This window comes from Eumetopias jubatus, unplaced genomic scaffold (assembly GCF_037043125.1).
Source record: "Eumetopias jubatus isolate StellerSeaLion01/CBP00866 unplaced genomic scaffold, mEumJub1_p1.0 scaffold_7, whole genome shotgun sequence".
NCBI classification, from domain to species: Eukaryota; Metazoa; Chordata; class Mammalia; order Carnivora; family Otariidae; genus Eumetopias; species Eumetopias jubatus.
The window spans coordinates 11,227,932-11,253,166 of NW_028274813.1; the positions used below are offsets into that span (position 1 = coordinate 11,227,932).

At 42.2% G+C, this 25,235-nt stretch overlaps 2 protein-coding genes across 3 annotated transcripts; one reads left to right on the forward strand and one right to left on the reverse strand.

Moving 5' to 3' along the window:
* Positions 1 to 808: 808 nt before the first annotated feature.
* UBR7 (ubiquitin protein ligase E3 component n-recognin 7) lies at positions 809 to 18,903 on the reverse strand. Its single transcript, XM_028101203.2, has 11 exons — positions 18,710 to 18,903; positions 16,704 to 16,837; positions 16,176 to 16,236; positions 14,634 to 14,729; positions 12,041 to 12,094; positions 11,714 to 11,819; positions 9,113 to 9,321; positions 8,786 to 8,935; positions 8,112 to 8,274; positions 6,829 to 6,890; positions 809 to 3,064 (listed from the first exon to the last, which is right to left on the reverse strand). Exons 1-11 carry the CDS (start codon positions 18,857 to 18,859, stop codon positions 2,972 to 2,974), a joined length of 1,278 nt encoding a protein of 425 aa, XP_027957004.2. The 5' UTR covers positions 18,860 to 18,903; the 3' UTR covers positions 809 to 2,971.
* Positions 18,904 to 19,073: 170 nt separating this feature from the next.
* Positions 19,074 to 21,990, forward strand: GON7 (GON7 subunit of KEOPS complex). Of its 2 annotated transcripts, none has more exons than XM_028104386.2 (2): positions 19,074 to 19,339; positions 21,562 to 21,990. In XM_028104386.2, exons 1-2 carry the CDS (start codon positions 19,132 to 19,134, stop codon positions 21,654 to 21,656), a joined length of 303 nt encoding a protein of 100 aa, XP_027960187.1. In that variant the 5' UTR covers positions 19,074 to 19,131; the 3' UTR covers positions 21,657 to 21,990. The 2 variants fall into 2 exon arrangements, 1 of the variants encoding a protein (XP_027960187.1); XR_003609566.2 differs by having other exon boundaries at positions 19,247 to 19,354; positions 21,562 to 21,648.
* The last annotated feature ends 3,245 nt before the right edge of the window (positions 21,991 to 25,235 follow it).

The window sequence follows — 25,235 nt, forward strand, 5'->3', positions numbered from 1 at the left end:
CTCAGGCCAAGGCACGCCTCCAGCAGCCACTTCAAGGTGACCTGACTGGGAGACAGCCTCCCTGGCCCCTGGGAACTGTGTTGGTTTCCTGTACTTCCCACTCCTCTTCACTGGGAAGCCCAGCTAGGTCACTGCGAAGGCCCTGCAGTACTTGGATGGCTCTCAATTTCCTCCTGCCCCACTAGGGTCCTCTGGGAGCTGGGAGAGCTGCAGCTTTCCTGGCACTGAGGATGACAGAAGCCTGAGTCTTCAGACACACGGGCAGCTTCGGGGCTGTAGACAGCACTTCATTCACGTCTGGATAATTCCCACAGCAGCAAGAGCTGGGGTGAGGCCAAAGATGGGCCTCTACGTTGGCGCTTAGGTGTGTTTTCATGTTTACTTTTGAAATAATAGCGACCATGTGGGCGGACCTCAACTTTTCCCCAGACCGTGGGCTCCTGGCCTCTCTCCTTCCACACGGAACTGTCCCTGAACACATTGCCATCGGTCACAACCCAAGCCCTTTTCTTTGTTCCCCTGCTCATCGAGGCCCCAACGGGAATCACGGACCCTCCCTCGCAGGAGGGGTTGCAAAGCCAGGGTGGGTGCAGGGGCCCCGCTGGTGGACCTCAGATGAGGCCACATCTCCTAGAACAGCAGGAGAGAAGTTAACCAGTCCCTCTGCTTGGGCAGGACCCCAAGGCAGGAATGGCTGCTAGAATACTCACATTATATTCATTTCTCTTATGAGAAATGAATTGGGGGGGGAGGGGCGGGGGCGTCGTGCACACTTAAATAGGACGAAAAACCACCTGGAAAGCCACCATTCTGTTGAACTGGTTTTATTTAAATTTTACAGAAACCTGATTGAAGTATATCATTGTAAGTCCAGTAACAATTCTACAAAAATGTACCTACGATGGCCAAGTTCCTTAAAAGCAACTAATCCCATATTCTTGTTTTGCATAAAACATGCATTTATGTCAACTGCCACACGTTGGCCAAAATCCATCTCCACAAGAAGAGACAGTCCATTGTGGTCAATAGGAAAACTGGTTGTGAACATAGGTTAAAAAAAAAAAAGAGGTTTTCTGGTTAATGTAAAAGAAGGATCAGTACCTTTCGAGAGGAGCCCTTCCGCCCTGGAAGAAGTGTACTTTGTGCGGCCTGGGACAGCACAGCCTCGAGGCACGGCCCTGACCGGTCCTGGGAGCCCGGAACCCTGGGGCAGTTCAAGCCGACGCCGGGGGAGCCAGGACCCTGCAGGCCACCGCAAGGCGTGGCGCAACCCCGCGCGGGGCGAGCAGAAGTCCTCAGCCTCGGACAAGAGCCCCCAAGCTGGGGCCTGTTTGCCATCTCAGATGCCCCGAGCTTGGCAACCTCGCCTCTCTACAAGGGCCAGCTCAGGGCGCACAAGCGTCTCCTGTGGCCACAGGCCCTTCTAGCTCCACACAGCACTGCTGGCAGGGACCTGGAATTAAGAAGCTTGACGCAGAAAACCAGGGCCTGGACCATTTCTTTGAGGCCCTGATGGTCTCTGGGCCGAGTTCATCTCATCCAGGGGCTGGTATCGGCCACCACTGGACCCACACAGGGAAAGGAATGCAACCTTGTGGCCCCAAAGCCTCCGATGCTTAGAGTCCCATACCTTAAAGCGTGTCATCTATGGTGGGCAGCGACCATGTCGCTCCCGAGGGAGAGCAACCGAGGGCTCTGTGTTCATCAAAGGTATTTTCCACATCGACTGAGGGCCATCAGGAGATTTCATACCAACTGAAAGGACTTCCCCTCAAATATAGGGTTTTATACAACCGTCCACAAGGTTCTTCAAAAGCAGATCTCATGGTCCTTAGAGAATCAGCGTGGACGTTAACTTTTATTTACATAAAGCTCATCATTCGTGCAGCCTCGGGCCTCCTTTGGAATCTCTAACACACCGTCTGCCTCTTCCGAAACAGGGCACTCACTGCCCTGCTCACTACAAGTAAGCTAAACCAGTATCTTTTCTTCAACACAGATTTTAGGGGGAAAATAATTTATTGGGATTCTAAGAAAACTTTCCTAACAGAACAATATCAAAATAGGTCCGTTTTTTACTATACGCTTATGAATATCCCTGATAATATAAAGAAATCCAGAGGACTTTGTAAACCACCAAGATTTCACAGGGTAGTACCCGGTCTGTTTTCTAGGCAGCAGAAAAGGGACTAGTACACTGGCGAGTTTTCTCCAGGAAGTCCTGCGAGCACTACAGTACTGAAGTTCTAAGATTCTAGTGCCAGGAGAATTGTGAATGAAATTTTCACTTGAAATTTATTAGTAAAAATCATAACAAAGGTTGGCTTCCTCAATCCTGCCACCGGCCAATCTCCCTGCCTGTGACAGACATCCAGCCCAGAGAACCATTGGCCCTTGGCTCCACTGGAGGCTGGGCCCAGGAGAAGCAAGTTTCGAGATGCCTCTACGCGGTGACCACGCTGGAGAAAGCGGGGATGTGGGAGAAGAGGCAGACCAGGCCTGAGGAAGCGCTGACCCAAGGCACCACGATCAGAGGGGTGGGGGACCTGGTGGGGTTCTGGCGGGCAGGAGGAAGGCTCCTGCCATGCCCCGCAGAGCAGGTCCCAGGACACAACAGCTCTGTGGCAGGGGAGACACGTTCAGGAGTTAAAGAACAAATCATTAGCAAAGAAACTAGTTTACTGTCTCAAAACCAAATCAAACTGCTTAAAACTTCGAGGCAAATAACCTGGGGCTTATTTGGTAGTCGGGTGGCAGGCCTGTGGTCTGCGGAACCGGAGGGTGCGGGTTGTGAAATCAGCACCCGCGCTACGGCTACTTGTGGCTGAGGAGGAGAGGAAGCTCAAGGCTGGAGGGGAGGCCTCTCCAAGGACAGGCCGGAACAGGGCCGGGTGTGCGGTACGCCCCTTTTATTCCTGGCACAGCAAGCGGCCTCTGCGGAGGCGCGGGACAGAGAAGGCGCCGCCCCCATCTAGCTACAGTAGTACTGCACGCCATCCACCCGTCTTCTCTTCTTTGACTGAAATTCTTCAAAGAACTGCTGGATGTCCTCTCTCTTCACAACCTGTTGGTGAAAAGCACACATTAGGAAGGGGCTCCGCATTCCCGAACAGCAATAACCGGTCAGGATCTTCACAAATGAGGCAAGCGAGGCGGCCGGTAAGAACACTTTGAACGTGGACTTGACTACCGTGCTCCGTCTCACAGCCGCGGGCCTGCCTGGGGCCACGCAGCCAAGAAGAGCAGAGCAGTGCCGACTTGGGCTTCCTCCCACGAAATGAGACAAAAGCAGCACCTAGCTAATGGCGTCGTTGGAAGATCAGATCAGATCTGATGCCGATAAAACACCGCCTCTTATTAAGAACACTGCCTTAAGTAAGTTCTTAATAGACATTAGTTGCCGGCGCCTGGGGGGCTCAGTAGGTTAAGCGACTGCCTTCGGCTCAGGTCATGATCCCGGGGTCCTGGGATCGAGTCCCAAGTCGGGCTCCCTGCTCGGCGGGGAGCATGCTTCTCCCTCTGTCCCTCCCCCGGCTCGCACTCTCTCTCTCTCTCTCTCTCTAATAAATAAATGAAATCTTAAAAAACAAAACAAAACCACAAACCATTTGTTGAAAAGCAAGTGGCAGAGTCAGCATACACTGAGCACCCGGAGGTCTCCCAAGACCACTGCCCTCTCTTGTGACCACAGCTGTCTCTTGGGAATGTCCTTCAGCTCTGTGTGAGTGCCCAAAGAAAACAAAGTCTGTTTTCCCCTGAGATTTGTGTTTTCTTCTTTACCAAAAAAAACTCTGCCCTCTTCATGAGTCCAAAATTAGAAATGTTTGCTACGTAAAAAGAATAATTGGCCAAAAATAAAGAAGCACTATGCTTAGTAAATGGAATATCCATTTTATGCAATGAGAAATTTATCTTCCATTTCACTGGAAAAAGGATTAGAGCATCATACAAAGGTGTTTATGATATTAGCAAAGTAAAATGTTAGAAATAAGAAAATAAGAGCGACAAAATGGATGAAAAAGTAAAGTGGGACCACCTGGAAGGAGTCCCTGCTCACCCCAAGAATGTCTAGCCAGCTGATCTGACCTCCAGCTGATCTGAACTAACTGCCCCCTGAAATCCATCAAAACAGGTTTGTGAATTTACTTTTTAATTACAAAGGTAACATATTGTTATGAAGGAATGACGGTGGAATGACGGTGGGGCAAGGAGAGGGAGGGAAAGAGAAAGAGAGAAAGAAAGCCTGGGGAATGCAGGTAAGCAAGAGGGAGAGAGGGGGGGAAGGTTAAGTGGATAAATACTTGCATATAAAGTGAAACTGTCGCCCTCACTCCCCAAGCGTAAGTGCTGCTAAGGTACACAGCCATGCCAACTTGGATGACTTCCTTGGGGTGAGGTAAGATACTTAGTCCTCTACGTGGAAGAACAACACAGACTAGAAACTGATACACCAGCTTCACAAGCACCAACGGTGAAAGAGCTGGTCAACCAGTGAAGAATCAGAACCGGTAACAGATGCAGGATCTAGGTGGCTAATCCACTCGAGACGCTGAAACTCAAAGCTCTATTGTATTTGCTGAATGGCTTGGAAATTCACCCTTACAAAAAATGCTAATATATAGGACACTTGGAAATTCCAATTTGAAGGAACTGTCCCTACAGTGGATCACCAATACTAAACACTGAAAGGCAATAAAAGAAAAGAAATTTTCCTGCAAGGATGTTGGGAGAGGTGACCTAACAGCACGAAAACAGAGTGTGCAATCTTAAGCTTCTAGACCCTCAAATGGTCACAGCCAACATGCAGAGTAAAAATGTTAAAGAATAAATACTGGGGGGGCGCCTGGGTGGCTCAGTTGGTTAGGCGACTGCCTTTGGCTCGGGTCATGATCCTGGAGTCCCGGGATCGAGTCCCACATCGGGCTCCCTGCTCAGTGGGGAGTCTGCTTGTCCCTCTGACCCTCTTCCCTCTCATGCTCTCTATCTCTCATTCTCTCTCTCTCAAATAAATAAATAAAATCTTTAAAAAAAAAAAAGAATACTGGGGATCAATAATAAATCATCTTATTGGTTTTTCTCATACATTTTGTAGTTTCTAAGTGTTCTTTCTTTTATAGTCAGACACAAACATAAAATAAAAGGCAGTCCCTCATCTGAGAACATCTAGAACTTATCTGTACAAATACAACCAAAGCAGATTAACCCTATTGCAGCTTAAGGTTCTTATTTTTTTTTTTTTTAAGGTTCTTATTTGTTTTTGTAAAGATCTAGTTACTAATGTCATGGAACAAACAATAAAAAATATTTTCTGTCTTTTTAAATCATCACATCAGATAAAAAAATTATCTTAGACTCATAAAAAGCGGCCCTAGTGATGACAAAGATTCTATGTTGAGGATACAGGTGAAGATTTTGAATAAAATTGCTTGTTCTTTCTTTTACGTGATTTCAAGTGTGTGTTATAAAACCAATAAAGAGCCTTGTGACCACAAAATGCACAAGAGCAGAAGGTACAAGATCAGACTCAAGAACACGCATGCTTTGACACATTTGAAAGACCGCAAATGTCCATGAACAGCGCAGAGGTTGAGAGACACCTGAAACTAATATAACATTGTGTGCTAACTATACTTCAATAAAAAATAGTTCCAAGGTTAAAATAGTTACACCTGTGACCTTTCTTCATTATTATTATTTTTTTAATAGGCTCCACACCCAGCATGGAGCCCAACATGGAGCCCAAACTCATGACCCCGAGATTAAGACCTGCAGCGAGAGTCAGATGCTTAACCGACTGAGCCACCCAAGAGCCCCATGAGCATTCTCAGTTCTAGCAAGAGAGAAGTGTGAGTCTACATTAACCAGAGGAACAGGAATAACTGCAGTTAAAGTGCTGCTGAGAGGCAGGAGGCTGAGAATGAAGAACATTCTCTAAGAAATGAGAATACTACTACATAGAAAACTCTTAACTTTTGACTTTACAACTCATTTTGCAGAAAGGCAGCACTGTGACCCTGTCCAGATATGCAGGCAGCTCCAAGTTCTTGCCACCTTTAAGAGCGAGGAGAAAGTGGTCTCTGGCAGCCTGGCAAAGACTCCTCCCAACACAGCAAGTCTCAGCACACTTCCTCAGCAGCGGCCAGAAACACACCTGACTTGATTTCTGTGTCTGGACACAGCAGAGCAAACTGTCCACAAGGACAGTGTTAGGCCAACAAAAAAGTTAAATTTTGTTTTATATCTGCCTGTGGAGGATAGAAAAAGTATTTCAGAAAAGACATTCTGTCACAAATGTATGAACAGTAAAGAGCTAGGAAGTATTTGTAAATTCATCTGGACGACTATTTTAAATATTACACATTTTAGAATCAGTGTCACCCTTAAAAGTATATAGTCTCTCTTACTAGCAAGAAAAATGCCCCAATTTTGAAGTTCTTTTATTCTAAACTATAGAATCCAAAGTCCAAAAAGAGGGGTCTGGCATTAGTTTTTCCTTGCCTGGTCATTTCTCCTTCCTCCTCCAAGGATCTCTGCTTGAATGTCAGGATGGGCAGAATCAGGATGGCTGACGTCCTGGCCTGCTCCTCAGCTATTCGAACTCTCTCCAGACTGTATGTGGCCGCTCTGCCCCTCATTCCCTCCAGCGCAGGGCTGCGAAGAACTCCCAGCATGGCCAGACCCTTCTTCCCCAACCTCTCACTGATTTCCCTTAGTTCTGCCTGCATTCACCACCCAAGTATCCAGTTTAAGATACACGGTCATTTCTTCATCCAAGAAAATAGTTTATTCAGAACATACAGGGCTACGATTAAAGTTAACTCAACATACCGTGCCTTCATCAGCAAATCTCTTGAGATAGTCTTTAAGTTCAGTCTTCAAGTCATTGTATTCTAAATCAAAACAACAAAAAAGGTAGTAAACTTTAGACAAGTCATTTGCTTTTAGAAACAAAGTACTTCTTTCCCACTAACATTTGCATAGGTTAATACTTTAAACTTTTCTCTAAGTGAAACATGCATAGAAACTTGCTCCCATGGGGTGCCTGGGTGGCGCAGTCAGTTAAGGGTCCAACTCTTGGTTTCAGGCTCAGGTCATGATCTCAGGGTCCTGGGATCAAGCCCTGCATCAGGCTCTGCGCTCAGCACAGAGTCCGCTTGAGATTCTCTCCCCTCTCCCTCTACCCCTCCTGCTCATACTCTCTCTCTCTAAAATAAATAAATTAATTAAAAAAAAAAAGAAAGGAACTTGTTCCCAATTTCTCCCAAGTTCTTTCATTTTGATATCTAGGACCCTACTTCTTTAAAAAACAAACAAACAACAAAAAAACTCAAAAAAAAAAAAAAATCCTCAGGCCCAAAAAGATTAGCTAAGAATTTTTTAAAGGGCTTCCTATCTCTCTGGAATCCTAGTAGTTGAAATATCTTGGACTTGTCAAACATTAAGTTTTAAAACTCATTCACTCACTTAATAGTTTCTATTATGTATGAGGCACCCTGAGGCCTACAAAAATCTTTCAGATGCAGCCTCCATTCTCGAAAAGCTTTTAGTCTAATAGAGGCAAAGGAAATTCATCAAACAGTTAAAAATAAAAGACAGAAATGATCACTGCCACCGAGGTGGTGGCATCGAGCAGAGACCGGCTGGGATGGAAATGACCAAAATCAGCTGGGCATGCTGGGGTAAAATTTGTAAAGGCCTGCCATGAAGGACTTAGGGATATTTTCCCCTCTGGTGGTTTCCTGGAGCAACCTGAACGACTGTCAAAAAGAGGACCTGTAATGTTCAATGAAAACTATTTCAATGGATGGAAAAAGATATTGATTTTCTATTACTCTTTACTCATACATCTACCATGAATCAAAAGAGCACACGTCAAGGTTTCTCAAAGCACGTAATGATTCTAGCACGTGACTATGACTCTGGTAACAATGGCTCAATACCCAGCAACACTACAATTAGGCAAGTGTAATTGAAGGCTACTTTGTAATTCCAATTTTAAACTTTGTTTGTATTAAATGAAAACAACAGGTATTAGTAGTCCTCCCTATACATATTTTAAGAGTGAAGGAAACCTTATGAACTTCGTGCATTTTTGTTCAATCAGCAGTTACCGCAAATAAGTTCCACTTGCTGGACTCTGTCCATGCTGTTAAGGGTGTCCATTAAAGGGTCTCTCCTGTCAGCTGCCTGGTCGACCTTGCCCTTGTTTTCATAAGCCAGAACTGTGTCATATTCATCAGTCAGGAACAGGACATCTAGCTCGCCATACATTTTCTTCAAAAAATAAAACCGGGTTTCCCATTAGAACTGTATGTCATTCTCAGAAAGTCAACTTCATGAGAATCACTAAAAATTTAATGTTTTTAGATTAACTGCCAGAAAACCTGAGCCTTTAGTACAGAACTGCTTGAGTGATTTAGTCTTCTTACCCAAATCTCTTCTAGGAACCTCCCAACTTCCCAGTAGGTGCTGAGGGTCTAAATAGATCTTTGTTTAAAAACTGCAGACTTACTGTAACTTTCAGGCAATTTTTATTTCCAAGCAAATTCTATGACATTTCTATTTTCCACTAAAATGAAGATAAGTAAATAGAAAGTGCTATGTAATTCTGAATTTCTTCTGCAAGCAGACTGCAAGTAGCATTTCATAAATTTGCTTAATATAAAATATCTGAGAGCTCTCTACAGTCCTAGCTTCACTTTCCCAAATATATTTTCCAGATGGCCCTGTCTGAGGCATCAGTCCAGAATAAACACAGTAACAGTGACCCTGACCCAGAACTCACCATACAATCATCACAGGTACATAACTTGCTGCGCCAGTTCACGGGCCAATAGGTGGCAGTGTCTTTCTTTAGAAACCGCTGAGCATTAAGCTCTTGAAGTCTGCAGCCAGGCTGTGATTCCGGGTTGAGATGTTGATTCTTAAATGCTGTCTGAAAGAAAATTAAATTTTGAAGTGTGTTTTTTACACTATCACAGTTTTCAGAGCTCAGACTGTAGAGAGGAATTTCTTTAGGCAAAGGGTACAGCTGAAATCCAAAGCTACGGAGCTTCCAGCATTAATTTTACTTAAGCTTTCTTTCTTTTATGGGTCATACTTCGTATGTTACCTGGAGATCAGATTCAGAACTAGAGCTGGTACATGGTTCATTAGTCTGCTCTGCTTTAACTTCCTTGACAGCATCCTGTCCAGGTTCTGGAACCTCCTCTTTGAGGGTACTATCTTGACGATCTCCATTTTCAGGTTTGATGACTTCCTGATCACCTATTCCATCAACATTCAGCACCAACCCATCATCCTCTGCAGATACTTTGGTTACTGTGGGTTCAATGAAAAGAAACACACACATATCCAGAGGTCCATTGAACAGTGAAATCATTTAGTCTGACTAAAAAATATTTCAGAATCTGGAAAAAGAGAAAGTCAACCTTAATCTCTGGAATAAACAGAAGGGAATTATCAACTCTTTTTTAGGTTATGCCTGCCTAATCCGGAGTTCAAAACAATTGAACAGTTCATTTTTTTTTAAAGATTTTATTTATTTATTTGACAGAGACACAGCGAGAGAGGGAACACAAGCAGGGGGAGTGGGAGAGGGAGACGCAGGCTTCCCACTGAGCAGGGAGCCCGATGCGGGGCTCGATCCCAGGACCCTGGGGATCATGACCTGAGTCGAAGGCAGACGCTTAACAACTGAGCCACCCAGGCGCCCCTGAACAGTTCATTTAAAAATGTCAATCGCAGGCGACCTGACTGGCTCAGTTGTTACAGCATGCAACTAGATCTTATGGTCATGAGTTCAAGCCCTGCACTGGGCGTAGAGATTACTTATATAAAAACATCTTTGGGGCGCCCGGGTGGCTCAGCCAGCTAAGTGTCTGCCATTGGCTCAGGTCATGATCCCAGGGTTCTGGGACTGAGCCCCTCATCGGGGAGCCTGCTTCTCCCTCTCCTCCCCACTCGTGCTCTCTGTTGCCATCTCTGTCCCTCTCTCCCAAATAAATAAAATCTTTAAAAATAAATAAATAAAAACAACAAATTAAAATGTCAATCACTACTTAAGCACTTTATATATAAAGGAAAAAGAAAAGCACTGCAGATGGTAAAAAGAGGTGGGACACCTCAGGAAGCAAGAAGCAGTGGGAAGAGGTTTAACTGCAAACACAGGTGGTAGGGTAGTTTTGAAAAAACCAGCTTTTCTTTATGAGAGGAAGAAATGAAAACGAATGGATATAGAGGCAGAAATAATGTTAAAGAGAGAAGAGGGGCGCCTGGGTGGCTCAGTCGGGTAAGCTTCTGACTCTTGGTTTCAGTTCAGGTCATGATCTCGGAGTCCTGAGACCTGCGTCAGGCTCTGTGCACAGCATGGCAGTCTGCTTGGGACTCTCTCCCTCTGCTCCTCCCCCCACTTGTGCATTCTCTCTCTCCCCCCGCTCAAATAAATAAATCTTTTATTTTTTTTTAAAGATTTTATTTATTTATTTGACAGAGAGAGACACAGCGAGAGCAGGAACACAAGCAGGGAGAGGCAGAGGGAGAAGCAGGCTTCCCCCTGAGCAGGGAACCCAATGCGGGGCTCGATCCCAGGACCCTGGGATCATGACCTGAGCCGAACGCAGACGCTTAACGGCTGAGCCACCCAGGCGCCCAAATAAATCTTTTAAAAAAAGAGAGAAGAGGAATGATTAGGGAGCTCGTGTCAGATGATGGCATTCTGATTTAATGGGACATGAGGCCATCTGTTGACAGATGGAAGGAAATGGAGGGAGAGGGGGAGGATCGATGAAGAAAACCCAATGCATGAGAAACAGACACAGGTCCAGTGGAAAGTGAGAGATGTAACTGAAAAGGGTATGAAAAGAAAGAAGACACATCCAAGTTTAAGAACTCTGAGACAAATAAAAAGAGCAGGGTGAGATTTTAGGCATGGCTATGCTGTTTGTGGTGCGTATGGTAAAATGTTCCCTAAAGGTGAGAAGGGCAAGACATTATGAGGTCAGAGCAGCAGACACTATGAGTAACTGCCACTCAAAAAATAAATTAAGTAACACATTTACATTACCAGTAAAATAAAATATTTAATGCCTCAAGACCATTCATTGCTGATTAGTTGTTTCACGCCAATTTCTTAAGTGTATAATAAAAGCACTGGGTAGCAAACTATACCCCACCCGTTCCAACCAATACAATGTCTTCCATTTAAGAACAACTTATTTTGGTTCTATTTATCTTTCAAAGGCCCATTCAAAAACTTCCTCCTCCATTTTCCCTAATTCTGGTCTCATCCAGCCTCTGTGTCATGCTATTTAAGTACAAATTTGTTCTTGTTTGTCTCCCAACCGATCTATAAGCACCTTGTGGAGAAGGAAGGTATCTCACACTTTTTCTATACCTCAGAGTCCCATTAAAAACAGTTGCTAAAAGACTCTTAACCATAGGAAACAAACTGAGGGTTGCTGGAGGGGATGGGGGTGGGGGGATGGGTAACCGGGTGATGGACATTAAGGAGAGCACGTGATGTAATGAGCACTGGGTGTTATATAAGACTGATGAATCACTGACCTCCACCTCTGAAACTAATAATACACTATAAGTTAATTAATTGAATTTAAAAAGAAAAAAAAAAAACCAGTTGCTAAAAATTCTGGACTAAACACAGAAATGTCAGGAGCCCAGGTCTGTGGCACCCCACCACCAGAGGGACACATACCTGCCAGCCGTGCAGCATAAGCCCACAAGAAGGAGCAGCGCTTCATACACTCCTGGCACACCATCTCCTGGAAATCGCCACTCTCAGGGGGAATGGCACCAAGATGCTGCAAATACAGGAAACTGAGTGTTTTTCTTGTGGTCTCCAAGCCGTCCAAGATGCTCATTATGTAATCAATAAATACTGCAAAAGAACACTGATCGTATCTTTATAGTTTATTTTTGGAAGAGTAATTATAAGGTAAAAAAATATAACACAATTCAAAAAGAAAAAATCTTTTCTCTTTTTGTGAAGACAGTGGCTTTAAAAGGTAAAAGCTTTCCTTACCCTCCCGTGGAACCAGTCCTCACAGACTACACACTGGATCATTTCATCCGGAATCTAACACGGAAAAGCAGTTTGCATGTTAATGATTACAATGAATTCTGGGACACAGAAGTAAATCTGGCAAACAGTAGAACTAGGTACTAAATAATTCTCTACCAATTCTGTGACACTGCTATCCACATTCCAATAGTCAAGGGGACAGGGAGAAATAGCGGGTCACGGGGTCAGAGAAGTTCACTCTCCAGGAACCCGTCTGCAGAAGGGTTACATTGAGATGAGCACTTTGGAAGCAACCATCAAAGCTCATTCACTTCCGTTACTTGGCATCTGACTCTCACAAAACTTTGTAAGTAACAGCTTCTCATTTTATCCATAAATTAAGGCCCAGGGAGGTTAAGATGAATTGACCAATGCAGAATGTGGCAACCCCACATTCTTCAACCCCTTCATTTTATTTAAACTGAAAAGTAAATATCATAAACAGCCTTTTGACAATATGGACAGCAAAACTTCCCTAACTTGAGGGGCGCGTGGGCAGCTCAGTCATTGGGCATCTGCCTTCGGCTCGGGTCATGGTCCCGGGGTCCTGGGATCGAGCCCCGCATCGGGCTCCCTGCTCTGCGGGAGGCCTGCTTTTCCCTCTCCCACTTCCCCTGCTTGTGTTCCCTCTCTCGCTGTGTCTCTCTGTCAAATAAATAAATAAAATTAAAAAAATTAAAAAAAAAAAAACTTCCCTAACTTGAATTAGTTAAATAATTAAGTAATTAAATTCTGGCCCCAGGAAAACGATATACCAAAGGGCATAGACTGTTTTTGGAATGGTTTTCCTTTCATTCCCAGGCTTTCATATCTACTGATTAATATCCCAATGTTGTTCTGTCTTTTCCCTATTATAACTTCTTAAAGGGAAAAAAAGCATATATATCTTTATGTATGCCCACATATAGACCTATACACACACACATATAAAATATATATATGTAGCAGTTTTATTCTTTCTCTGCCTTGACCAATTTATTCAGCATCTTATTTTTGTCTTTTAACAGTGTTATAACACCTTACCCCATACCTTAAAATATCCAGTTTTAAGGTTTTATCTTTGTTAACTCAAAGATATTTTCAACTTGTTCCTCTACATAATTTGGTTCAATAATTACAGTTCCAAGACAACTAGAAAGCAAGGAAGGCAGAAGCCTAATTTTTCTAAACATAAAAGCACTCCTTCGTATCAGTAAATACACAAACAAAAGCCAGTCAAAATATGAGCCAAGAATATGAAAGGACAATTCAGATAGGTTATTAAATATGTCCAATAAACTCATGAAAGATACATAATCTTACTCATGATCAGTAAAAGGAAATTTTTATTTTTTTAATTTTTTTTAAAGATTTTATTTATTTATTTGAGAGAGAGAATGAGAGAGAGAGAGAGCACATCAGAGGGGATAGGGTCAGAGAGAGAAGCAGACTCCCTGCCGAGCAGGGAGCCCGATGCGGGACTTGATCCCGGGACTCCAGGATCATGACCTGAGCCGAAGGCAGTCGCTTAACCAACTGAGCCACCCAGGCGCCCAGGAAAAGGAAATTTTTAAAAGATACTGCTCTTCATCTATCAAGATGGCAAAATTTAAAAAGGCAGCTAATATGTCAGCCTGACAAGAGTATGGGGAAAAGCACATTATCACCTACTGTCTGTGACTGAACTCTTTTGGCAGACATGATCGCAACTGTAAATATAAATATCCTATGTCTCATTGGTTCTACGTCTGGGTATCCATAAATACTTGCAGGAATATACTCAGTCATATTACTGTATAAGGATGTTCACTGCAGCTTTCTTTACAATACTGAAAAATGAGACACCACTGATCTGCGACAGAACATTTAGGTAACTAACTTACAGCATGTCACATTATGAATACTTGGCTGCTATCAGAACAAGGTGGATTTGGATTTGTGCTGTTTTGCATGCAAAGATGTCTGTGATAAATGAGAAAAGCTGCAGAAGTGAATGTACTGAATTTTCACTTTTGTTAAAAGGAAACTACAAATTGAAGCACACATCCACTTACGTGGGCACAGAAAGAGGTCTAAAAACATATACCCCCAAAAGTGTTAACATTGGTTATATCTAGGAAGAAGATGGAGTGAGAAAGAAGAAAAGCTCTTTTTAAATTGTGTATACTTTAAAAAAAATTTTTTTAATGTTTAAAAATTTTGTATATATTGAAATCTTTAAGAGGATTCAGTCTGTACACCCCATTTCTTTTCTTTCAGGGAAGCAAGAAGTTGAAGGTCATTTTTTGGACAGTGTTTGGGGGAGTGGAGCAGGCAGGCAATGAGAGAGAGGAAGGAAGAAAGTGCTGGCCTGGAGAAAGTCCTGTCCAATATTTCACTCTCATGGTGTAGAGTGAGAATAGTCGAGATCTGTACCAGTTACAGCTCCAGCCCAGACTCCTAAGAAAGGATAAACCTAGAATCTTCTCATAATCCCCAAATCCCCTCTGAACAGCTACAGAGATCCAGACTGGACAACAGGCCGAGGAGTGAAGGCTAGAGGTATTAACCTCCAATCAACCTCCAATTCTCTTACCTCATCATCAGGATCAGGATAAGGTCTCTTACAAATGCAGTACAATCCAAAAAAGTTGTCATTGTATTTATTGCCAGAATTTATCTTTGCTTTGTCCTAAAAGAGATTAATTTCAATATATAACATGGTCTAATTTTAACTATAATCTCAGGCATCATGAAAGTATAAATTATCATAAATTTCATACAAATATCACATATATGACATATATTATATTTATAATACATCATCAGTGTAATATAAGATATAATAAATAACATGAATATAATGAAATATAAATATCATAAATTTCCTGTTGCATGAAGTCAATGCATTCAATTTCTACATTAAATATCTTCCTCCCCAAAGGTTGGTCGTTAACTTTCAAAGTTCAAAAAAAAAGAATTCACTCCTATTAAAAGGATACTTTTTCTAGGATATAGAGAATAAATAAAATTAATTTTTTTGTACCTTCTCTGTAGTAATTGGGGGAAACCAAATATGTCCATAACAAAATGCTGATAAAAGTTAATTATATTAATGATCGACCTATGTAAATGAACATTGGCCTAGAATTTCGAAGTACTTCTTAATGCCCAGCTGTGATTGCCAAAGCTCCCAGGTTACGAGAAGGTAAAAGGCAGGCAAGGAAATTGCCTAAAAATAACCTTCAAAGGAGGGAAATAGCAAGTATGACTGAACAATGTAAAATCCCTTACTTTCTACTTAATTTCAGATACTTCAGTAAACGTTACTGTGTAAGTATAGTTATTAGACAAAAAGTAGTGAAAAACTCCTGTGTTCATCTAGCTCACATTCATTATTACCAAGTTTTTTATTGTTTTTAAAGTCATACCATTTGCTTTAAAAGCCTTAAACCATGAGCACAACCAACATAATCAAACCTGAATTACTTTAAAGAATATTCCCACCAAAATCTTTCATATTAATTACAATCTGTAATGTAGGGTCTGAACAGGTTAGTTTTCCAACAAAATAAAAAATAGAATACAGTCCAGGGGCGCCTGGGTGGCTCAGTCGTTAAGCGTCTGCCTTCGGCTCAGGTCATGATCCCAGGGTCCTAGGATCAAGCCTCACATCGGGCTCCCTGCTCAGCAGCAAGCCTGCTTCTCCCTCTCCCATTCCCCTGCGTGTGTTCCCTCTCTCGCTGTGTCTCTCTCTGTCAAATAAATAAATAAAATCTTAAAAAAAAAAAAAAAAAAGAATACAGTCTAATACTGATTTGCCTATTTGCAAAGAATAAGCATAAGAACTTCTTTTTTGGAACATGTATAGTTTTTATCCACTCTGGCAAATATCAGTCTCAGCTATTTTCTTTTTTTTTTTAAAGATTTTGTTTGTTTATTTGACAGAGAGAGAGAGAGCAGGAACACAAGCAGGGGGAGTGGGAGAGGGAGAAGCAGGCTTCCTGCTGATTCAGGGCTTGATCCCAGGACCCTGGGATCATGACCTGAGCCGAAGGCAGACGCTTAACGACTGAGCCACCCAGGCGCCCCAATCTCAGCTATTTTCAATGCATTTTTAGTTACAGTGTGTACTTACAGGAAATAATTTGCATTCCAAATTTTTAAACTTGCTGTTTCCACAATCACAACGAAAGTTTCTGAAAAAAATGAAGAAGAGCCGATTTTAATTTTTCTTTTAAATCTAATGAGTTACTCTTTAAATTAGTATCATAGCCCCTTCCCTTTCAATTCGTTTCTAGGATCTAAAAAGTGGCCTTGGTCGCTATTCCTGTAACCAAACTGAAATTTCTCCAAGCACATAACAATAAAATATTTACTAATTCTGAAAATTAACATGCACAGAGACAAATATTTATATCACACATACACAAACACACAAGTAAAATAATGGCAAAAAAGGAATGACTAGTTTGAATTTATACAATAATTTTATTTTAAAAGGCCCCTGGAAAAACTGTTCTCTCCAATTACATTATAGGAAACAATTACATTGAGTTTTACCAGTGCACAACTACTTTAAATAGAAAAACAAGAAAAACAGTGCAGGTGGGAAAGAATCCAAACATTTAAAAAGCATTCAGTGCCAATCTCTGACTGTCTTTACCTTTTTGTGTATAGCTCAAATAGTTTATGACTTCCATGACATTCATAACTGCAAGCTAGGCAAATTCCTGCTGGTTCTTCTCCCTCTGGGGTGCAAGTACTACAGGCATATAGTGCTTGTCTCTTTACTGAGCCCTAAAAGACAGCCCCAAAATGGAAAGAGAGAATAATTACACAGGAGAGTACCAAAACACCATTGCATGTTTCAAATCGCTGTATGTGTCCTACAGTAGTGCTCATTTTCATACAATTTTTTCTTAAAATGATAGTTTTAAATTTCCAGCCAGCCGAAAATAAGAATAAGCTGGCCTGCATCAACATTTTAACACATGAAAATATAGGAGAATGTGTATAGGTTTATGTTAGCAATATCACACTTACAATTCTGGAAAATACTTGTGACTCCACCAAAGAGAAAAATCAATGCATTAAAAGAATCCTTTTGATTTTAGGAGATGCATGCTGAAATATTTAGAGCTTCATGATGTCTGCAACTTATTTTCAAATGATTCAGGGAGTAAAGTGTATTATATAGAGAAGAGAGATAAAACAAATGTGGCAAAAAATGAATACATGTAAGAAGTATACAGCTGTTCACAATATTATTCTTTCAACTTAATCTGTAGATTTAAAATTTTTCAAAATTAAAAGTTGAAAGAACAACAGGCAAAACTTAGAGATCTTGAGAGTGGTTACCCTTCTCTAGAAAGGAGGGAGACAGAGAAGCTTCTGGGATGCCCGTAATGTTCAATTTCTTGATCGGGGAGGGGGGGCGGCAGGTAGTAGGTACATACATATGTTCACTTTTTTCGCCAAGCCATAGACATGATTTGTGTGATTTTCCACATATTTTACTACAGTAAAAAGAAAATTTTTAGGAAGTCCGTTTTATAAAGCTAACTACATTTCAAGAAAAGCTTACACACACTTTTTTTTTTTTTTTAAGGAAAGCAAAGAAAAAGTTGTTTTAGTGGTGACCAAAGGTTTTAAAATACCGGCCAACATCTGGGACTATCTGCAGATACCAGGTTAATTCAACAGTCTAACCACTGTGCAGGGTAAACTCAACCGGTCAACGATGACAACTGGTATTATGAGCTCAGTCCGCACCACATAATGGCCCCAAGTCTCTCAGCTCATCCCCCAATGTTCCACGCATCCCCCAGAGTCTAAGTAACCTTAGACTTAGGAAGAACCTCTAAGTTCTTCCTACCAATTCTCATCCCGTGTAGTTTCCTTCTACCCAACTTGCTCCATTTTTGTATCTAGAAATACAGGATGAGTCACCAAACACTACAACGCACCCCCTCAAATCCTGATTCATAACGTCTTCCAAATGCCAAATTTACCCTTCAAGCAAATCCTCTCCTCTCTTCCCCTCCTTTGCCAGTGCCACCTGCTGTCGTGGTTCCGGTCTATTCCCACGGGGGGCGGGGGGGGGGGACGACTGCAGATAGACACTGTACTTGCTTCGTCTCGCCAAAAAAACTACAAGCTAGCACTTGTCAAACTAAATTGTAGGGGATTAGCTGTCAAGGATCCCAGCCCAGGGGGAGATTTTCAAACCCAGAGCTCTCTCCTTTAACTCTGCTTTGACTCTCCCACTAGGTTCCTAATAAACACTCTTAGGATGGGAAAAGTAAGGACAAAGATGTCGGTATCTAAGAGGTCACGGGGACAGTTTCTGAAAAGCAGACGAGGCACCGAGGAGAGACGGGAGAGGAAGGAAAGAGCAGGGGCCCCAGGGTCAAAGCCTGGAGAATCCTGAGAGACCGGACGAAGGAAGACCGAGGAAGGAGGGGGGCCCTGCTGGCTACAGGCTAAGAAGGACCCAGGAGGCTGAGGTTTAAGGGCAGCTGGGCCTGGGACGGGGAAGCCTATCACAAACGGCGGCCCCGGACCACCAAGGGGGAGCCGGGCCGCGCAGGCGGGAATAGGGCAAGTCAGGTCGGGTACCGGAGGTTCGGCGGGAGCCCGGGGCAGGCGAGGCCCGGGCCGCGCGCCCACCTGCGAGTAGGAGCACTTCTCGGAGTCGCTGCCGCCCAGTACGGCGCACGCCTCGTTCTCCAGCTCCTCGTCCTCCTCTAGAACGTCGACCAACGATACCACGGGCTCCAGCTCCGACTGCCGTCCAGCAGACCCCTCCGCCCCAGCCATTCTCAACTGTCAGCGGGACCGCGGCTCGGCCCGGCGGAGGCGGGAAAAGCGGCTGCGAGAGGCGTGGCCGGAGGAGGCGGGGCCCAGTGCTAAGAACCAATCCCAAAGAAGGGAAGAGAAGGAAGGAGGAGGAGCGACTTCCGACAAACGGAAGTCACTCCTCTCCCTCCTCCCGCCTGCGCCGGCCTGCAGCGGCCTGCGCCCGCCGCGTGCTGACTTCCGCTTCCGGGTGGCACTTCCCTGTCGCTCGCTATTGAAGCTCAGCGGTCGTCATGGAGTTGTCTGCCGAGTACGTCGGGGTGGATGGGCAGCAGGAGCAGCTGCGGGTGCCCTGTGAGGCGCCGAGCGACGCGGACCCTTTCGAGGGCCTGTTGTCTGGTGTGGCCCAGATGAGAGAGTTGGTGAACGAGCTCTTCGTCTCCCTGGTACAGCAGGAAGCGCAAGACCAGGAGGTGGCGACTCCAGAAGAGGCCATGGACGGTGAGCCCTGAGAAGGTGCTGGAGCGACAGGAGGGCGGGGCAGGGGAGCCCGGGTGGAGTGGCCGACTTGGAGAAAGCTTCGGGGGGGAAGAAGAATCCAGCTAAAAATTGTTGGTACTTACCGCCGTATTATCTGGGCTGCTTCTACTTAAGCGTTTTCACGACTCTCTTTCCATTTATATCACAGAAAACGTGCTGAATGCTTAGTACTCTGTGCCAGGCACTGGGCTGTGCTCTTGAGAAAGAATGAGGTGAATGCCACTCAGTTCCTGGCCTTGTGGAACTCTCAGGCTGGTGCGGGTTAGACAAGCAAACACTTATTACAGACTGGAAGTACGACCTCAGGGCCCTCTGTAATTATTGCAAACTCAGAGGACCCGGGAAGCCTTCAGAGAGGGGACATGACTTTTGAGCTGGGGGGGTTGAAGGATGAAAATGAGTATTACCAGGGTTGACATTACAAACATGTTAGGAAGACTGCCATCTATCGCCGAATAGGTTCTGAAGATTTCAGTTTAAGGAGCCCTAACTCCTTCCCATATCCCATTTTAGAAGGTACAGTTTGAAAGGAGAAATATGAAATTCAAGTGAATACAAAAAGAGGTAGGTACATTTTCTGCCCTGAGCTGAAGAACCTAAGAATTAAATATTGGGAGTCAGGACTTAACTCCTTTAAAGAGGGGCTTAAATGGTACCATACTTTTTTTTTCCCATCTTGTTTACATCTTGATAGTTCCAGATAATGTGAACTCAGACCATTACTCTGAGTTCAGACAATAGATTGGTTCCATGAATGTTAACTGGGCGTTGCCACGTAAGTTCGAAGTGAAGCCCTGTTTCTTGGCTCCAGAAATACTTCTCTAATCTGTTGAAAGTGTTATCATTGGAATAAGGATGAGTATAGCTAGAACCATTTCTTAAAATATCATTACTTTTTGGAAAAATAACTGCTACCTATTCTCTTAATGGCAGGTCAGTAATATCTTTGTATTGGAGGACATGTTTGTGTATATTAAATGATGACCCCATAAAGCTTAGGTTTGAATTTCCTTTGTTAAAAGTAATGAGATTGAAATGGTGCATTTTGTGTTATATGAATTCTATCTCAACAAATGTACAAAATTTAAAAATTACAACAATTACTAAAAAGTGATAGAACTCTAAAAAGTACTAAGTACTGAAATTGGATTACAAATAATCCGTTGTCAAATGTGCAAAGGATTTGAATAGACATTTCTCCAAATGAGATATACAAATGGTCAGTAAGCTCATGAAAAGATGTTCAGCATCATTGGCCATCAGAAAAATGCTAATGAAAACCACAATAAAATACCACTTCATGCTCACTAGGATGACTATAATCAGAAAGAACAATAAGTGTTAGCTAGGATGTGAAGAAATTGGAGCCCTCATACATTGCTGGTGGAAATATGAAATGATATACCTTCTTTGGAAAACGATTCGGCAGTTCCTCAAAAAGTTAAAGTGATCATATGACCCAGTAATTGCACTTCTAGGATCTCCTCATTCCATTCCTAGTTCTCCAAAGAGAACTGGAAACATACGTTCACATAAAAACTTACCCGTGAATGTTCATAGCAGCACTATTTTATAATCACTAAAAAGTGGAAACAGCACAAAAGTCCATCACCTGATGAGTGGATAAATAAAATGTGTATCCATCAATGGAATATTATTCAACAATAAAAAGGAATGAAGTACCAATAAACACTACAACATGAATGAACCTTAAAAACATGTTGAATGAAAGAAGGCAGACAAAAAGGCCACATATGTTATGATTCCATTTATATGAAATGTCGAGAATAGACAAATCTATGGAGATAGAAAGTAGATTAGAGGTGGCCAAGGGCTAAGGGGAATGGAAAGTGATTGTTGATGGGTGCGGGATTTCTTTACGGAATGATGAAAATGTTCTAGAATTAAATAGTAGTGACAGTTGCTCAACTTAGGGAATATACTATAAATCAAGAAATTGTAGAGTGAATTTTATGGTCTATGAATTATGTCTCAAAAAAAGTGATAAGATTTTAAACACCAAAATTCTTGAAATCTTTTTAACCATACATACTTTGAAACTGTTCTATGCATGATTTTATTAATCCTTAAAATTGAAATGATCTCATTATCAAGCCTTTTAGCAATCTTATTTCTTTGAACCACTGAACATATTGTCATACAACAAATATTTATTTTAAAAGGTGATGATGAAGATGATGCAGAAGATGAAAATAACACTGATAATAGAACTAACTCAGATGGACCATCTGCAAAACGGCCCAAACCGCCATCTTAACAGTTGCTTTTATGAAATTTTAAAGACTGCTACTATATCTGAATTATCACACAGTGACATTTAGGAAAGACTTGTGCTCTAATTTGGAAAAGTATTTGTTTTATTCCTCTAGGACAATTTTGTCAAAGAAAATAATGTTTCTTCTGTTTCCAGCAAAGAAAGATAAAATAAATGTTTAGAAATGAATCTGTTTTCTTGAGTGAGAAATAAATTTCAGACCATGGAAATAAAATAGAACACTTAATGATGTAGAAAATCCTCTAAGTTGGCAACTGAATTCTTATTGTTTTCTACTTTTTAAATAACCATTGAATTAAACTGTGTGATGTCTACATCTTTTGGCTTCTGCTTGTTATAAAAAATACATGTCAGTTCTTGGACAATAACATTTCAAAGAACCATGTGACATGAGCAAGTGGTGAAAATTGGATATTAAATTTAAGAATGGCAGTTCTGTGTAAGGGAAAACGGGAAGAGAAGTACTGAAGGAGGGAGATGAGCCCTTGAGAGAGACCCAAAGAAACCTGGAATCCCCACTCACAACCAATATATAGACCCTCAGAGATACCACTCAACAAATACATATTTAACTTGTACCTTAGGAGAACAAAGTTGAGGGTGCTTTTATGCTGTAGCATGTTATGTATATAAACACAAACGTAAATCTTTAAGTAACTTAATCTGTGTTGACTGTAACTTAAGGTATTTCTTCTCATCCATGCTTTGATTTTGCTTACTGAAGTACTTTTGAATCCTTTAAAATACATATATATTCCTAAAATGTGTGTATGTGTTCCTTTCTGCTTGTCAGTGGGACGAACACATTTTTTATTTACTATGCATGTTTCCTGATTCATTTACATCGCTAAAATGCAAAGAAATCAAGTAGCATGCATCTAAGGAAATACAAATTGTTACAGAATTTTAGAGTTAGAAGTAACCTTACAGATTATATGATTTCTTTCTGAGATGAATCTTAAAATAGGGTGTTTGCCCTGAATTTGAGCTAACAATTGGCAGAGCTGGGTTGTACAAATACCCTTTAAAAAAATTACAAAAAAAAAAAAAAGATTATCGTAATACTTCCCCAGTTACATTCTGAAATCTATAGCTTACAAAGTACATGCTATTAAGGAAACTGAGTTTAGATACTTTTTCGTATCTTTAAAGTATTGTTTTACTTGGAACATCAATCTTCCACTTAAGTGCATTTTTGTAATCAAAGCAATACCAAATAGAAAAAAAAAATAGCACCTAGAAAATGTTTTGGTTTTTTTGTTGTTGTTTTGGGTTTTTTTAAAGATTTTATTTGAGAGAGAGAGGGCAAGAGACAGCACGAGGAGGGTAAGGGGCAGAGGGAGAAGCAGACTCCCTGCTGAGCAGGGAGCCCTATGTGGGGCTTGATCCTAGGACCCCAGGATCATGACCTGAGCTGAAGGCAGACGCTTAACTGACTGAGCCACCCAGGCGCCCCTAGGAAATGTTTTATAAATAGTCAGAAATTTCCTTGTTTAGTTTGTGATAATGTCTCTAATGTTGGCACCTTGACTCAGTTATTGACTTACAATCTTTTTCTTCATACAGTCTTTTAGAAAAAAAACTTACCAGCAGAGTTAAAATAGTTCATATATTTTTTAATTTTTTTTCTTTTTTAAAGTTTATTATTTTGGGGCACCTGGGTGGCTCAGTTAGTTAAGTGTCTGCCTTCGGCTTAGGTCATGATCCCAGGGTCCTGGGATTGAGCCCCATGTGGGGTTCCCTGCTTAGCGGGGAGCCTGCTTCTCCCTCTTGCTCTGCCTGCCACTTCCCTCAGCTTGTGCTCTCTGTCAAATAAATAAAATCTTAAGGGGCACCTGGGTAGCCCAAGTCGTTAAGCGTCTGCCTTCCGCTCAGGTCATGATCCCAGCCAGGGTCTTGGGATCGAGCCCCCACATCGGGCTCCCTGCTCCACGGGAAGCCTGCTTCTCCCTCTCCCCTCCCCCTGCTTGTGTTCCCTCTCTCGCTGTCTCTCCCTCTGTCAAATAAATAAATAAAATCTTTTTAAAAAAAAATCTGGGGCGCCTGGGTGGCTCAGTCGTTAAGCGTCTGCCTTCGGGTCAGGTCATGATCCCAGGGTCATGGGATCGAGCCCCGCATCGGGCTCCCTGCTCCACAGGAAGCCTGCTTCTCCCTCTCACACTCCCTCTACTTGTGTTCCCTCTCTCGCTGTGTCTCTCTCTGTCAAATAAATAAATAAAATCTTTAAAAAAATAAAAAGCAAAAAAATAAAAAAATAGTCTTTTTTTTTAAGTTTATTATTTTTTTAGTAACCTCCACATACAACAGGGGGCTCAAACTCATGACCCTGAATTCAATAGTCACATGATCTTCTAAGTCATCCAGGTGCCCCTAAAATAGTTCATATTTTTAAAGCAATAGCTGAGCTTTGCTCCTGAATATTTTGTTTCCTTCTTTGTTTAGTAAATATATTTATAAAGAAGAAATTTCAAGATATTTGCGCTTTGTGGTCCAGTGTTTTGAGGTCTGGGTTATAGGTTTGATTGATCCTTTCCTTAATTTTAATACTGATTCTAACTCTAATAACTGTCTCCTTCATAAATGTCCATTTGCAGACCCTAGTTAATTAAATAAAAATAGAACCTAAATGTCCATTCTCAAGACCCTAGTCAATTAAATAAAAATAGAATATTAATACACTGATTTTACATAGTCCTTTAAAAAGACCGAACTGTAGGGTGCCTGGGTGGCTCAGTTGGTTAAGCGACTGCCTTCAGCTCAGGTCATGATCCTGGAGTCCCGGGATAAAGCCCCACATCGGGCTCCCTGCTCAGCAGAGGGTCTGCTTCTCCCTCTGACCCTCTTCCCCCTATTGCTCTCTCTCATTCTGTCTCTCAAATAAATAAATAAAATCTTTAAAAAATAAAATAAAAAGACCGAAGTGTAGCTCTATATGTTAAAGACCAATCTCTAGGATATATTGTTAAATGAAAACTAGCAAGATACAGAACAGTGTGTAGAATGCTACTATTGGAGAATATTGGCTAGATACACGTGGTATCTAAAAGGATAGAATGCTGCTGAGCAGGAGTTGGGTTGGGAATAAGAGAGATTTTTCACTGTACACTCTTGTTCTTTGCATTTTTAAAAAACGTATTTTATATTTTTCTACACAAATACGGAAAAAGTTACTATTCCTCAAAAGTTATTGAAACTGTCGATTTTTTTTTTTTTTAAAGTAAGCTTTAGGGGCGCCTGGGTGGCTCAGTCGTTAAGCGTCTGCCTTCGGCTCAAGTCATGATCCCAGGATCCTGGGATCGAGCCCGGCATCGGGCTCCCTGCTCCGCGGGAAGCCTGCTTCTCCCTCTCCCACTCCCCCTGCTTGTGTTCCCTCTCTCGCTGTGTCTCTCTGTGTCAAATGAAATCTTTAAAAATAAATAAATAGAGTAAGCTTTATACCCAACATGGGGCTTAAACTCATGACCCGGAGATCAAGAGTCACATGCTCTACTGACTGAGCCAGGCAGGAGCCTCAATTTTTAATTTTAAAAGTTATGCTTTAGAGGCACCTGGGTGGTTTAG

Bases quoted from the DNA above. Each gene is read 5' to 3' on its own strand.
- GON7 (XM_028104386.2), top strand. From the start codon at position 19,132: ATGGAGTTGTCTGCCGAGTACGTCGGGGTGGATGGGCAGCAGGAGCAG. The intron at 19,340-21,561 runs GTGAGCCCTGAG...TTATTTTAAAAG, and splicing joins TCCAGAAGAGGCCATGGACG to GTGATGATGAAGATGATGCA.
- UBR7 (XM_028101203.2), bottom strand. From the start codon at position 18,859: ATGGCTGGGGCGGAGGGGTCTGCTGGACGGCAGTCGGAGCTGGAGCCC. The intron at 8,275-8,785 runs GTGAGTTCTGGG...TATTTTTTGAAG, and splicing joins GTACCTGTGATGATTGTATG to AAAATGTATGGCGAGCTAGA. The intron at 3,065-6,828 runs GTATGTTGAGTT...TTTCACCAACAG, and splicing joins GATTTGCTGATGAAGGCACG to GTTGTGAAGAGAGAGGACAT.